This window comes from Scyliorhinus torazame, chromosome 9 (genome assembly GCF_047496885.1).
Source record: "Scyliorhinus torazame isolate Kashiwa2021f chromosome 9, sScyTor2.1, whole genome shotgun sequence".
Classification (NCBI taxonomy): Eukaryota; Metazoa; Chordata; class Chondrichthyes; order Carcharhiniformes; family Scyliorhinidae; genus Scyliorhinus; species Scyliorhinus torazame.
The window spans coordinates 214,811,552-214,826,252 of NC_092715.1; the positions used below are offsets into that span (position 1 = coordinate 214,811,552).

General features: G+C 57.2%; 1 protein-coding gene across 6 annotated transcripts in view; it reads left to right on the forward strand.

Annotated features, from left to right (window-relative positions):
• Positions 1 to 14,701, forward strand: part of LOC140429730 (transmembrane protease serine 11B-like) — a 142,282-nt gene that overhangs the window by 98,930 nt on the left and 28,651 nt on the right. For all 6 annotated transcript variants that reach the window (XM_072517072.1, XM_072517068.1, XM_072517073.1 and 3 more), the window contains one exon: positions 3,053 to 3,212. In XM_072517072.1, coding sequence (XP_072373173.1) covers positions 3,053 to 3,212 — 160 coding nt within the window. The remainder of the gene's footprint in view (positions 1 to 3,052; positions 3,213 to 14,701) is intronic.

Consider the following 14,701-nt stretch of genomic DNA (forward strand, 5'->3'; position numbering starts at 1 on the left):
GGCGGCCTAGATGGGCCAGGCTGCGGCCCAGGTGACTGGGATGGCGAGCTGCCAGCCTGTCCTGCCCGTTGACCACCCGATGCACCTGGGACGGAAGGGGGGGAGTCCGAGGTGTCGCGGTGTTCCGGGACCTCCCCTACAGGGGGACCCGGGACGGACCACACCACCTCCTCCTCCCTCAGGGTGCCCGATGGCCCCCAGGCCCCTACATGGGTGGGGGATGCGAACGGACTGGCCATTCGACGCCCCCCCGACATCTGGCGCTGCCAGTCCTGGAGGCCCGTGCTGGTATCGACAGGGGTCTGCAGGTTTGCAGCCATGGAGCCCAGGGAATTGGCAAACCCTGTCTGTGACAGTGCGACGCCGGCTCGCACATGGGCAATGGCGCCGATGCCATCAGCGATGGCCTGCAGAGACTGGGCCATGGCCTGCAGAGACTGGGCCAAGGCCTGCTGAGACTGGGCCATGGCCTGCAGAGACTGGGCCATGGCGTTGAGCGCCTCTGCCATCTGGCGCTGGCACTGGCTCATGACCTCCTGTGAGAGGGCAGCCATGTCCTGGGCCACAGATGCCACCTGTACGGAAAGCCCCAGGCCTCGCAAACCGTTCCCCATGTCTGACACCGTCGCACCCAGGGGGATATGGGGGAGGGGGTATATGGGGAGGGGGGATGTGGGGGAGGGGGGATATGGGGGAGGGGGGATATGGGGATGGGGGGATATGGGGGAGGGGGGATATGGGGAGGGGAATATGGGGAGGGGGATATGGGGGATATGGGGAGGGGGGTATGGGGTACATGGGGGAGGGGGATATGGGGAGGGGGGATATGGGGAGGGGGGATATGGGGATGGGGATATAGGGGATATGGGGGAGGGGGTATATGGGGGTATGGGGGAGGGGGATATGGGGGAGGGGGGATATGGGGGATATGGGGAGGGGGATATGGAGGAGGGGGGATATGGGGGAGGGGGGATATGGGGGATATGGGGGATGGGGGATATGGATATCGGGCAGGGGGGGAGGCTCACCCTGCCTGATCTGACGAGGTCGTTCACCTTCTTGTGGCACTGGGTGCCTGTCCGTGGTGTCAGGGCCGCAGCGGTGACGGCCTCTGCCACCTCCCTCCACAGACGCCGGCTGTGGCGTGGGGCAACTCTGCGGCCGTGCCTGGGATACAGGGCCTCCCTCCTCTGCTCCACTGCGTCCAGGAGCGCCTCCACATCCCGTGACTGGAACCTCAGGGCTGAGCGGCGGCCGGCCATCCGGTCGGGTGTTCCGGTCGGGTGGGGGGGAGCATCGCATCCTTATGAGCCGTCACGCCGTGCGGCATGTATGACGCTGCACGGCGTGAACCACGTGAGCAAGCGCGGTCCCGTTACATCGCTGCTAGCCCATTTCGGGCCGGAGACATCGCGACGAATTTTGCGGCGTGACGCAAGTCGGATTTGCGCCGTTTTCTGTGCCGATCGGCGGACTTTGCGCCGATAACGGAGAATTTCGCCCCTTGGGTGGGATTCTCCGCCAGTGGAATTCTCCGTTTCGCCGGCACCCATGCCTGCAAGTTTCCCGGCGGCATGGGGCGGCTGCAATGGGAAATCCCATTGGCAGGTGGCGGGAACGGAGAATCCCGCTGATGGTGAGGGCGCGCTGCCGAGGAACACACGGCTGGTTGACTGGAGAATCCGCCCCTTCCCTTTTCGTTTCAACATATTCTCCATCTGGCTCGCCATCCAGGGAGCCCTCGTTTTGCTTATCCTGCCTTTCACTCTGCCCTGTACCTGAAGAATGTCGGGCGGAATTCTCCGCAATCGGCGCGATTTCCGCCGACCGGCGCCAAAAACGGCGCGAATCAGTCCGGCATCGCGCCGCCCCAAAGGTGCGGAATCCTCCTCATCTTGAGCGGCCGTGCCCTAACCTTGAGGGGCTAGTGCCCAGCTGGCGGGAAAGGACTTTAGTGCCCCGCCAGCTGGAGCGAAACTGACTTTGCCGGGCGGCTCATGTGCGGGAGCGTCAGCGGCCACTCACGGCATCCCCGTGCATGCGCAATGGAGGGGGTCTCTTCCGCCTCCGCCATGGTGGAGACCGTGGTGAAGGCGGAAGGAAAAGAGTGCCCCCTCGGCACAGGCTCGCCCGCAGATCGGTGGGCCCCGATCGCGGGCCAGGCCACCGTGGGGGCACCCCCTGGACCGCCAGGACCCCGGAGCCCGCCCGCGCCGCCTTGTCTCGCCGGTAAGAGAGGTGGTTTAATCCACGACGGCGGGACAGGCAGTCCAGCAGCGGGACTTCAGCCCATCCGGGCCGGAGAATCGCAGGGGGGGGCCCGCCAACCGGCGCGCGCGATTCCCGCCCCCGCCGAATGACGCCCCATGAAAGACAATTCTAGGGTTAAAGGTTACAAGGATAGGAAAGGAAAAGAATGGAAGTAAACTCTCAGAAGCTAATAAATCACTTTGGATTGGGTCTGGGAAAATTGAATGTCTACTTAAGGGACAGGGTGACAGGCATGGGATTTTAGATTGTGGTAAAAGTTAATGGGGAAAGTTATTTTCTGCTGCTTAAAGCATAAGTTGCCTCCAAGATAATGTTTAGCCAATGTTGTTTTTAGTTTGTTTGTTGCCGAATGTCTTAAAAACTTGAATATCTTGTGCAATTCCTTTTTATTGATCACAGGGAATTAGTCTCAATGGAGAGTGTGATACTTGTTAGTTTAACCTTTCTCCATTCATATGCAGAACTGCATTCTTACAGAAGATGGGAAATATTCCAATGTGATTTTTCTTTTGAATTATTGGCCAAAATGTTCTGGCCCTTCCCGCTGGGAGGATCTTCCAATCCAAATGGTGCGACCCCTCCCCGTGGCACGTTCCTCAGTGGCGGAGGGTGCGGGGCACACAAAGCCCCATAGATACCAGTAGGATCGGAAGGTCTTGCCGCTCAGAAATGGTGGGCCACCTCAGCCATTGGAAAATATGCTCCGGGGTGGGCTGGAAAACGCCACCCATTGTTTTGGGATCAAAGTGCCAGATTTTAAACATACCTATCTTTTATACAGCTTGTGGCTCCACATCTGCATTCTCCAGTAAAATTGTTGGTGGCACAGACTCGGTAGATGGTGAATGGCCTTGGCAGGTTAGCCTCCAGATCGGACGACATATCTGTGGTGCTTCCATCATCTCTAACAGATGGCTCGTCTCTGCAGCCCACTGTTTTCGGTGAGTACCCGGGTTCCTGGTCCTTCATTTGCCTGGCTGACTAAAACAAGTGGCACATTAAATTCTATCAATCGAACTTCAGTTATCATTTTTTGTTATATTTTGAACTTCCAACAAGAATTTGACAAATATTTGTGTGAAAAGCTGAAGGTTAAGCTTTAAGGTTTGGGTATTGAAGGTAAAAAAGGGGGAATGGACACAAGAAATTCTAAAGGATTGGAAGTGGTTGGCACTTGTCAGAAGAGTTGGATTTGAGTGAGAATAAAGGGATAAGTAGGGTAGTTCAGAGAGATAATTGTGTCTTCAGAGGCTGCTTAGGTACTAGAAATCGAATTACCACAAAATACGTAAATGACAGAACAACGCTTAATTAAAATTAACTGAAATGTACAGGAGAATACATAGCATGTGTACTCCTTGCAAGGCATTGATGAGGCTCGGGATGAGCTGGAAATAGTCCTACAGAGTTTTCATAGACTCAGGGCACGATCCAATGTCTGCGTCTCGCCTGGCGCGGATCCTTGCAAGCCGGTTAGGTCGTGGGATAAGCAAAAATCAGGAACCACGCCAGTCGGCGATCTGTTTCCAACTTAACCAGTCCTCTCCCTTATGCGGGATCCTGATCCCGTCTAGACATGGTGAGACCCCAATTGAGACCAATTAAGGACATTTCATTAATGGGATGGACGTCCTATCTAATGGCCTCCCGAGATCGAACCAGCTCCCCAGCAGGAGGATATGTGGGCGCTCTTTAGCACAGGAACCAAGCACAATGGCTGCTGAGGGGATCGGAGGAGGTGAGTAGCTATCTTCAAAATCGGGCATGGAACCCGGGAGCACTGGAGCTGCTGCACCGTTGCTCGAGGGAGGGGGGGCGCGTGGAGAGATCTCGGGGGTTGGGGAGCTGGGTTCCATCAGTGTGGAGATGCCGCTAGGCTGGGGTTTTCTTGAGGTGCTCCCGTGGGTCCCACTTGCCACCCTCTCGGATTGTGTACAACCACAGCAGGGGCGACTTCAGCTGCTGCCTCCCACCAAACAGCCCAGGTCAGAGTCCTGTCCGTGGTAATATGCTGAAGGTCACTTTTACTCCCTCTGACTGTCAGCAGCCTCTGGCTGCACAGCTGAAAGCTATTGCTAATAGGGAATTGCCGATGTTAGTTATATGAGCACTTCACAGCTCTCGAGTGGAATCTCGTGGGTACACGTGCCATGACAGAGGCAACTGTTATTGCCTATGGTGTGTGTGTGTGTTTGTGTGTCTTTGGTGAGTGTTTATGTGTCTATGGTGAGTGTTTATGTGTCTAGGGTGAGTGTTTATGTGTCTATGGTGAGTGTTTGTGTGTCTATGGTGAGTGTTTATGTGTCTATGGTGAGTGTTTGTGTGACTATGGTGAGTGTTTGTGTGTGTATGGTGTGTGTGTGTATGGTGAGTGTTCATGTGTCCATGGTGAGTGTTTATGTGTGTGTATATATGGTGAGTGTTTATGTGTGTATGGTGAGTGTGTGTGTGTGTCTGGTGAGTGATTATGTGTGTATGGTGAGTGTTTGTATGTATATGGTGAGTGTTTGTGTGTGTATATGGTAAGTGTTTGTGTGTATATGGTGAGTGTGTGTGTATGGTGAGTGTACGTGTGTGTATGGTGAATGTTTGTGTGTCTCTGGTGTGTATGTGCATATATATGGTAAGTGTTTGTGCGCGTATGGTGAGTGTGTGTGTGTATGTGTGTGTATATGGTGAGTGTATATGGTGAGTGCGTGTGTGTATATGGTGAGTGTTTGTGTGTGGCTGGTGTATGTGTGTGTTTGGTGAGTGTTTGTGTGTGTATGGTGAGTGTGTGTATGGTGAGTGTGTGTGTGTGTGTGGTGAATGTGTGTGGTGAGTGTGTGTGGTGAGTGTGTGTGTATCTAGGGTGAGTGTTTGTGTGTGTATAGTGAGTGTGTTTGTGTGTGTATGGTGTGTCTATGTGTGTATGGTGAGTGTGTGTGGTGAATGTGTGTGGTGAGTGTGTGTGGTGAGTGTGTATATCTAGGGTGAGTGTTTGTGTGTGTATAGTGAGTGTGTTTGTGTGTGTATGGTGTGTCTATGTGTGTATGGTGAGTGTGTGTGCATGGTGAGTGTGTGTCTGTGGTGAGTGCCCGTGTGTGTGTGTATGGTAAGTGTGTGTGTCTATGGTGAGTGTGTGTGTGTGTATAGTGAATGTGTGTGTGTGTATATGGTAAGTGTTTGTGAGTATGTGTGTGTATGGTGTGTCTGTGTGTGTGTGTATGGTGAGTGTGCATGTGTGTCTGGTGTGTGTGTGTGTATCTGTGTATATGGTGAGTCTTTGTATGTGCCTGGTGTGTGTGTGTGTATCTGTGTATATGGTAAGTGTTTGTGTGTGTATGGTGAGTGTATGTATATGGTAAGTGTTTGTGTGTGTATGGTGAGTGTGTGTGTGTATGGTGAGTGTATATATGGTGAGTGTTTTTGTGACTACGGTGATTGTTTAAGTGTGTATGGTGAGTGTTTATGTGTGTATAGTGTGTCTATGGTGTGTGTGTCTATGGTGAGTGTTTATGTGTGTATGGTGAGTGTTTGTGTGTGTATGGTGAGTGTGTGTGTGTATATAGTGAGTGTTTGTGTGTATATGTGTAATTGGTGAGTGTGTATATGGTGAGTGTGTGTGTGTATACAGTGAGTGTTTATGTGTGCCTGGTGTATGTGTGTGTATGGCGAGTGTTTGTGTGTATGATGAGTGTGTGTTTGGTAAGTGTGTGTATGGCGAGTGTGTATATGTGTATGGTCAGTGTGTGTGTGTGTATGGTGAGCGTGTTTGTGTGTGTATGGTGTGTATGATGAGTGTATGTGTATATAGTGTGTGTTTGTGTGTATAGGGTGAGTGTGTGTATGATGTGTCTGTGTATGTATGGTGAGTGTGTGTGTGTATATGATGAGTCTGTGTGTATGGTGAGTGTCTGTGTGTGTGTGTATGGTGAGTGTGTGTGTCTATGGTGAGTGTTTATGTGTCTATGGTGAGTGTTTGTGTGTGTATGGTGAGTGTGTGTATAGTGAATGTGTGTGTGTATGGTGAGTGTGTGTGCGTATAGTGAATGTGTGTGTCTGTGGTGAGTGTTTAAGTGCGTATGGTGAGTGTGTGTGTGTATTGATGAGAGCTTGTGTGTATGGTGATTGTGTGCGTATATGGTACGTGTCTGTGTTCATGGTGAGTGTTTATGTGTGTATGGTAAGTGTTTGTGTGTATATGGTGAGTGTGCGTGTGTGTATGGTGAGTCTTTGTGTGTGTCTGGTGTGTGTGTGTGTGTATATGGTGAGTGTTTGTGTGTATGGTGTGTCTGTGTGTGTGTCCATGGTGAGTGTTTGTGTGTCTGGTGAGTGTTTATGTGTGTATGGTGAGTGTTTGTGTGTCGCTAGTGTGTGAGTGTATGTGTATGGTAAGTGTTTGTGTGTGTATAGTGAGTGTTTGTGTGTATACGGTGAGTGTGTGTATGGTGAGTGTGTGTGTATATGGTGAGTGTTTGTTTGTGTCTGGTGTATGTGTGTGCGTATGGTGAGTGTGTGTGTGTGTACAGTGAGCGTGTGTATAGAACATAGAACATTACAGCGCAGTACAGGCCCTTCGGCCCTCGATGTTGCACCGACCTGTGAAACCACTCTAAAGCCCATCTACACTATTCCCTTATCATCCATATGTTTATCCAATGACCATTTAAATGCCCTTAATGTTGGCGAGTCCACTACTGTTACAGGCAGGGCATTCCACACCCTTACTACTCTCTGAGTAAACAACCTACCTCTGACATCTGTCCTATATCTATCTCCCCTCAATTTAAAGCTATGTCCCCTCGTGCTCGACATCACCATCCGAGGAAAAAGGCTCTCACTGTCCACCCTATCTGATCCTCTGATCATCTTGTGTGCCTCAATTCAGTCACCTCTTAACCTTCTTCTTTCTAAAGAAAATAACCTCAAGTCCCTCAGCCTTCCCTCATAAGGGGCGAGATTCTCCGACCCCCCGCCGGGTCGGAGAATCGCCGGGGGCTGGCGTGAATCCCGCCCCCGCCAGTTGCTGAATTCTCCGGCACCGGATATTGGCTTGGCGGGCCCCCCCCCCGGTGATTCTCCGGCCCGGATAGGCCGAAGTCCCGCTGCTGGAATGCCTGTCCCGCCGGCGTGGATTAAACCACCTCTCTTACCAGCGGGACAAGGTGGCACGGGCGGGCTCCGGGGTCCTGGGGGGGGCGCGGTGCGATCTGGCCCCGGGGGGTGCCCCCACGGTGGCCTGGCCCGCAATAAGGGCCCACCGATCCGCGGGGCGCGCCTGTGCCGAGGGGGCACTCTTTTCCTTCCGCCTTCGCCATGGTCTCCACCATGGCGGAGGTGGAAGAGACCCCCTCCACTGCGCATGCGCGGGGATGCCGTGAGCGGCCGCTGACGCTCCCGCGCATGCGCCGCCCGGCAAAGTCAGTTTCGCGCCAGCTGGCGGGGCACCAAAGGCCTTTCCCGCCAGCTGGCGGGGCGTAAATCAGTCCGGCGCGGGCGTAGCCCCTCAAAGCTAGGGCTCGGCCGCTCAAGATGCGGAGACGTCCGCACCTTTGCGGCAGCGCGATGCCGGACTGATTTGCGCCGTTTCTGGCGCCGGTCGGCGGACATCGCGCCAATTGCGGAGAAATCCACCCCTGATCTTCCTTCCAGACCAGGCAACATCCTGGTAAATCTCCTCTGCACCCTTTCCAATGCTTCCACATCCTTCCTATAATGTGGCGACCAGAACTGCACGTAATAGTCCAAATGCGGCCGCAACAGAGTTTTGTACAGCTGCAACATGACCTCATGTCTCCGAAACTCAATCCCTCTACCAATAATAGCTAACACGCCGTACGCCTTCTTAACAACCCTCTCAACCTGGGTGGCAACTTTCAGGGATCTATGTACATGGACACCGAGATCTCTCTGCTCATCCTCACTACCAAAAATCTTACCATTAGCCCAGTACTCTGTCTTCCTGTTATTCCTTCCAAAATGAATTACCTCACATTTTTCTGCATTAAACTTCATTTGCCACCTCTCAGCCCAGCTCTGCAGCTTATCTATGTCCCTCTGTAATGTGTTACATTCTTCCGCATTGTCCACAACTCCACCGACATTAGTGTCACCGGCAAATTTACTCTCCCATCCTTCTACGCCATCCTCCAGGTCATTTATAAAAATGACAAACAGCAGTGGCCCCAAAACAGATCCTTGTGGTACACTACTAGTAACTGGACTCCAGGCTGAACATTTCCCATCAACCACCACCCTTTCAGCTAGCCAATTTCTGATCCAAACTCTTAAATCACCCTGAATTCCATGCCTCTGTATTTTCTGCAATAGCCTACCGTGGGGAACCTTATCAAACGCTTTACTGAAATCCATATACACCACATCAACTGCTTTACCCTCATCCACCTGTTTGGTCACCTTCTCAAAGAACTCAATAAGGTTTGTGAGGCATGACCTACCCTTCACAAAACCTTGTTGACTATCTCTAATTAAATTATTCCTTTCCAGATGTTTGTACATCCTATTCTTATCAACCTTTCCAAGACATTGCCCACAACAGAAGTAAGGCTCACTGGTCTATAGTTACCGGGGTTGTCTCTACTCCCCTTCTTGAACAAGGGGATAACATTTGCTATCCTCCAGTCTTCTGGCACTAATCCTGTAGACAATGATGACATAAAGATCAAAGCCAAAGGCTCAGCAATCTCCTCCCTAGCTTCCCATAGAATCCTAGGATAAATCCCATCCGACCCAGGGGACTTACCTATTTTCACACTTTGCAGAATTGCTGACACCTCCTCCTCAAGCCCTTCTCGTCTAGTAGCCTGTATCTCAGTATTCTCCTCGACAACATTGTTTTTTTCCTGTGTGAATACTGACGAAAAATATTCATTTAGCACCTCTCCTATCTCCTAGGACTCCACGCACAACTTCCCACTACTGTCTTTGACTGGCCCCACTCTTACCCTAGTCATTCTTTCATTCCTGACATATCTATAGAAAGCTTTAGGGTTATCCTTGATCCTACCTGCCAAAGACTTCTCATGTCCCCTCCTGGCTCTTCTTAGCTCTCTCCTTAGGTCCTTCCTAGCTAACTTGTAACTCTTGAGCGCCTTAACTGAACCTTCACGTCTCATCTTTACATAAGCCTCCTTCTTCCTCTTGACAAGTGATTCAACTACTTTAGTAAACCATCGTTCCCTCGCTCGACCACTTCCACCCTGCCTGACAGGGACATATGGGGCGTCATTCTCCGACCCCCCGCCGGGTCGGAGAATGGCCGTTGGCCGCCGTGAATCCCGCCCCCGCCCCCGCCGAAGTCTCCGAAGGGAGAAAAGTCGGCGGGGCGTTAATGGCGCCGCTGCCGCGGAGAATGTCACGGGTCTGCGCAAGGCAGCCGATTTTCGGCCTGCCGATATTCTCCCTTCCGGATGGGCCGAAGTCCCGTCGACGTGATGACCGTTCACGTCGACGTGAATCAAACCTCCTTTTCATCGGCGTGACCCGGTGCCCCAGGCTCACGCCGACCAGCGAGGAGGTGAGTGACGGCCTGGGGGGTTGGCTCTGGGCAGGAAATGGCGTGGCCGCAGACTGATTGCCTGAGGAGAGGTGTGTCTCGGCTTGTGTGTGTGTGCGGCGGGGGGGGGGGGGGGTGGTTAGAGTAGGCTGGGCTCCGGGGGAGTGCCGGGAGGGGGTCCGTGCCGGGGTGGAGGTTGGGGGTTGTGGAGGGGGTCCGTGCCGGGGTGGAGGTTGGGGGGGGGTCCGTGCTGGGGTGGAGGTTGGGGGTTGTGGAGGGGGTCCGTGCCGGGGTGGAGGTTGGGGGGGGGGTCCGTGCTGGGGTGGAGGTTGGGGGTTGGGGAGGGGGTCCGTGCCGGTGTGGAGGTTGGGGAGGGGGTCCGTGCCGGGGTGGAGGTTGGGGAGGGGGTCCGTGTCGGGGTGGAGGTTGGGGGGGGGTCCGTGCCGGGGTGGAGGTTGGGGAGGAGGTCCGTGCCGGGGTGGAGGTTGGGGGGGGGGGTCCGTGCCGGGGTGGAGGTTGGGGGGGGTCCGTGCTGGGGTGGAGGTTGGGGGTTGTGGAGGGGGTCCGTGCCGGGGTGGAGGTTGGGGGGGGGTCCGTGCTGGGGTGGAGGTTGGGGGTTGTGGAGGGGGTCCGTGCCGGGGTGGAGGTTGGGGGGGGTCCGTGCTGGGGTGGAGGTTGGGGGTTGGGGAGGGGGTCCGTGCCGGTGTGGAGGTTGGGGAGGGGGTCCGTGCCGGGGTGGAGGTTGGGGAGGGGGTCCGTGTCGGGGTGGAGGTTGGGGGGGGGTCCGTGCCGGGGTGGAGGTTGGGGAGGGGGTCCGTGCCGGGGTGGAGGTTGGGGGGGGTCCGTGCCGGGGTGGAGGTTGGGGGGGGGTCCGTGCTGGGGTGGAGGTTGGGGGTTGGGGAGGGGGTCCGTGCCGGGGTGGAGGTTGGGGGGGTCCGTGCTGGGATGGAGGTTGGGGGTTGGGGAGGGGGCCGTGCCGGGGTGGAGGTTGGGGGGGGTCCGTGCTGGGGTGGAGGTTCGGGGTTGGGGAGGGGGTCCGTGCCGGGGTGGAGGTTGGGGGGGGTCCGTGCTGGGGTGGAGGTTGGGGGTTGGGGAGGGGGCCGTGCCGGGGTGGAGGTTGGGGGGGGTCCGTGCTGGGGTGGAGGTTGGGGGTTGGGGAGGGGGCCGTGCCGGGGTGGAGGTTGGGGGGGGTCCGTGCTGGGGTGGAGGTTGGGGGTTGGGGAGGGGGCCGTGCCGGGGTGGAGGTTGGGGGGGTCCGTGCTGGGGTGGAGGTTTGGGGTTGGGGAGGGGGGTCCGTGCCTGGGTGGAGGTTGGGGAGGGGGTCCGTGCCGGGGTGGAGGTTGGGGGGGGGGGTCCGTGTCGGGGTGGGTGATGGGAGGGCAAATGAGTTGGTCCACCTGGCCAGGTGCCAGCCTCCAACAGTTGGACCCATGCGGTCCATGCCACCTGGCTGGGGGGAGGAGGGGATATGGGCAATGATGACATGTCGTCGTTCCCCTCCCCCCCACCAGGCCGTCATGTTTTCAGACCATCCAGCGATGTTGGCCGCCGTGGTGGCAGCCGCTCATGTCTATGTTGCCCTGGATGAGGAGGAGGAGGAGGAGGAGGAGTAGGAGCGTGCCAGAGAGGCGGCGCAGGCTGCCGCAGAGGGGCAGGCGGCAGCCGCCCAGGCTGGAGGGACACCTGACCGACAGGATGAGGAGGGGGAGGAGGACGTCGCGGCCCCACGGCAACGGAGGCACCCGAGGGCGCCCCGTGTGTACCGGCCCCGGCAGTCATACCAGGACCTCACGGACCGGGAATGCAGGAGGAGACTCCGGATGAGCCGGGAAACCGTGGCACACATCTGCCACCTGCTGGCACACCTGTCACCGCGTGGCACTGGCGGGGGACACCCTCTCCCCGTGTCCGTCAAGGTTACGGTGGCCCTGAACTTTTATGCAACGGGGTCATTCCAGGCACCGAGTGGGGACCTGTCCGGCATATCGCAGACATCGGTGCATCGGTGCATCCGGGCAGTGACAGATGCCCTTTATGCCATGGCGCACCGCTACATCCGCTTCCCCGTGGACCGGGCCAGCCAAGATGCCCGGGCCGTGGGCTTCTCTGCCATTGCCGGGTTCCCCATGGTCCAGGGCGCGATCGATGGGATGCACGTCGCCGTTCGGCCACCTGCAGATAACAGGGCCGTGTTCACTAATAGGAAGGGGACCTATTCGATGAACGTACAGGTGGTCTGCGACCACCGCATGATGATCCTGCACGTCTGCGCCCGTCACCCAGGCAGTGTACACGACTCATTCGTGTTGTCGCGGTCATCCATCCCCGGCATGTACGAGGGACGCCATCCCCGGCTGAGGGGCTGGTTGCTGGGCGACAGGGGCTACCCATTGCGATCGTGGCTGATGACGCCTATACGGAGGCCACGCAATGAGGCGGAGAACCGCTACAATGATGCCCATGTAGCGACAAGGGGAGTGATCGAGAGGTGCTTTGGCGTGCTGAAGATGCGTTTCAGGTGCCTGGACCTCTCTGGGGGCGCCCTCCAGTATCGGTCAGATAGGGTCGGCCGCATCATTGTGGTGTGCTGCGTCCTGCACAACATAGCCCAGCAGAGGGGCGATGTGCCGCAGGCAGAGGAGGGCGGAGTGGAGGAGCAGCAGGAAGAGGCCCAGTCCTCCCCAGATGAGGGGGATGGGGCAATGGTCAGGGCAGACGGGGTAGACACAGACGGGTGGCTGTCCACCGTTACCGGCTGGCCCAGCGGGCACGGGACAGACTGATAGACGCCCGCTTCACTGACTAGATGGGCGTGGGAATCGGGTAGTATGGCCACAGACCGCACACCATGACAACAGCCGACCACCCACACCCCCCACCCATCCACCCACCCAGCACCCTCACCCCCCTCCCCAACCCCACACACCCCACCCGCATGCACACCACCCCCCCACCCCCAATTGCCGATCCACCGGCGGCACAACGGGCCGGGCTCACCCAGTTGCGGGTGGACGCGTGTCTATCGCAGGCCATGGAGAATGATAACAACCCGCCTCCGATGAGCTCCTGGCTCTACATCGTTGGACTATGTCTGACCCATGGCCACAGTACCACCATCCACCCGGACCATCCCTGCATGCGGCTGTGACACTGCAGCGCACGGTCCCGTCCTCTGCCCGGGGGATGTTGATGGCGGCCCAGGGGGAAGGGGGCAGACTCACCTGGGGCTGAGGTAAGACCACCCCTCACACACACACTTGCGCTCAACGTACATGACACCCCCGCACACTTTGGACAGAGCACAAAGGCAGCTTCGGTAGGTGTAACATTGACTTTAATAACCAAAGGAGTTCATGCACGTGCCCTAGCGCCTAAAACTCATCTGTGCCCTGCACCCGTGCCAACTTATTCAGTGTCTAATTGTTTGGCCTTACGGGCCCTTTGACTACGTCTACGTGGTTCCCCAGACGGTACAGCAGAACTGGAGGTGGACTCCTGTGATTCCTGCCCTCTGACACTGGATCCCTTTGGCGGCCGTTTCCTGGGGCGTCCTGGCCTAGATGGGCCAGGCTGCGGCCCGGGCGACTGGGATGGCGAGCTGCCAGCCTGTCCTGCCCGTTGACCACCCGATGCACCTGGGACGGAAGGGGGGGAGTCCGAGGTGTCGCGGTGTACCGGGACCTCCCCTACAGAGGGAGCCGGGACGGACCACACCACCTCCTCCTCCCTCGGGGTGCCCGATGGCCCCCAGGCCTCTACATGGGTGGGGGATGCGAACGGACTGGCCATCCGACGCGCCCCCGACATCTGGCGCTGCCAGTCCTGGAGGCCCGTGCTGGTATCGACAGGGGTCTGCAGGTTTGCAGCCATGGAGCCCAGGGGGTTGTCGAACCCTGTCTGCGACAGTGCGACGCCAGCTCGCACATGGCCACTGGCGCCGATGCCCTCAGCGATGGCCTGCTGAGACTGGGCCATGGCCTGCAGAGACTGGGCCATGGCCTGCAGAGACTGGGCCATGGCCTGCAGAGACTGGGCTATGGCCTGCTGAGACTGGGCCATGGCCTGCTGAGACTGGGCCATGGCCTGCTGAGACTGGGCTATGGCGTTGAGCGCCTCTGCCATCTGGCGCTGGCACTGGCTCATGGCCTCCTGTGAGAGGGCAGCCATTTCCTGGGCCACAGACGCCGCCTGCACGGAAGGCCCCAGGCCTCGCAAACCGTTCCCCATGTCTGACACCGTCGCACCCATTGCCTCCACCGCGGACGCCATCCGTGCGGTGTCAGCCTGGGTGGCACGCATGACCGGGACCACTCCCAGCTCCTGGACGCGGGTGGACTCCTCCACCTGCGACCGCAGCCGCCGCAAGCCACCCGTAACCCTATTCGCTTGTCTCCGTGTCGGTGGTTGCATCGGATCTATGTGTGGGTGTGGTAACTGCAGGAACCCGGGATCCATCTGGGCGGCAGATGTTCGCTTGGCCTGGGCTGCCCTCCGACCGCCCGGTCCCTCTGCTGCTCCTACCTCCACCTGCTGTACCGGGACGGCTGTGTTGTGCGCACCAGTGAGTGTACCAGACGCCTCATCACTAAAGTGCCCAACCGTGGTGAGTGTTTCTGCGATGGTGGAGGGTGTTGGTGACAACAGTGGCGTTGTGTCGTGCTCTTCGTCCTACTCTGAGTCCATGGCACTTTGGGGTGGGGGTTCGTCTCCACCCATCCACTCTGAGTCACTGTCCAGTATTTCGTCTTCCCGGGTAGGGGTGTCCTGGGTAGTGCTGTCCCGGGTAGTGCTGTCCCGGGTAGTGCTGTCCCGGGTAGGGGTGTCCTGGGCAGTGCTGTCCCGGGTAGGGGTGTCCTGGGTAGTGGTGTCCCGGGTAGGGGTGTCCTGGATAGTGGTGTCCTGGGTAGTGGTGTCCTGGCTCGGATGTGACGG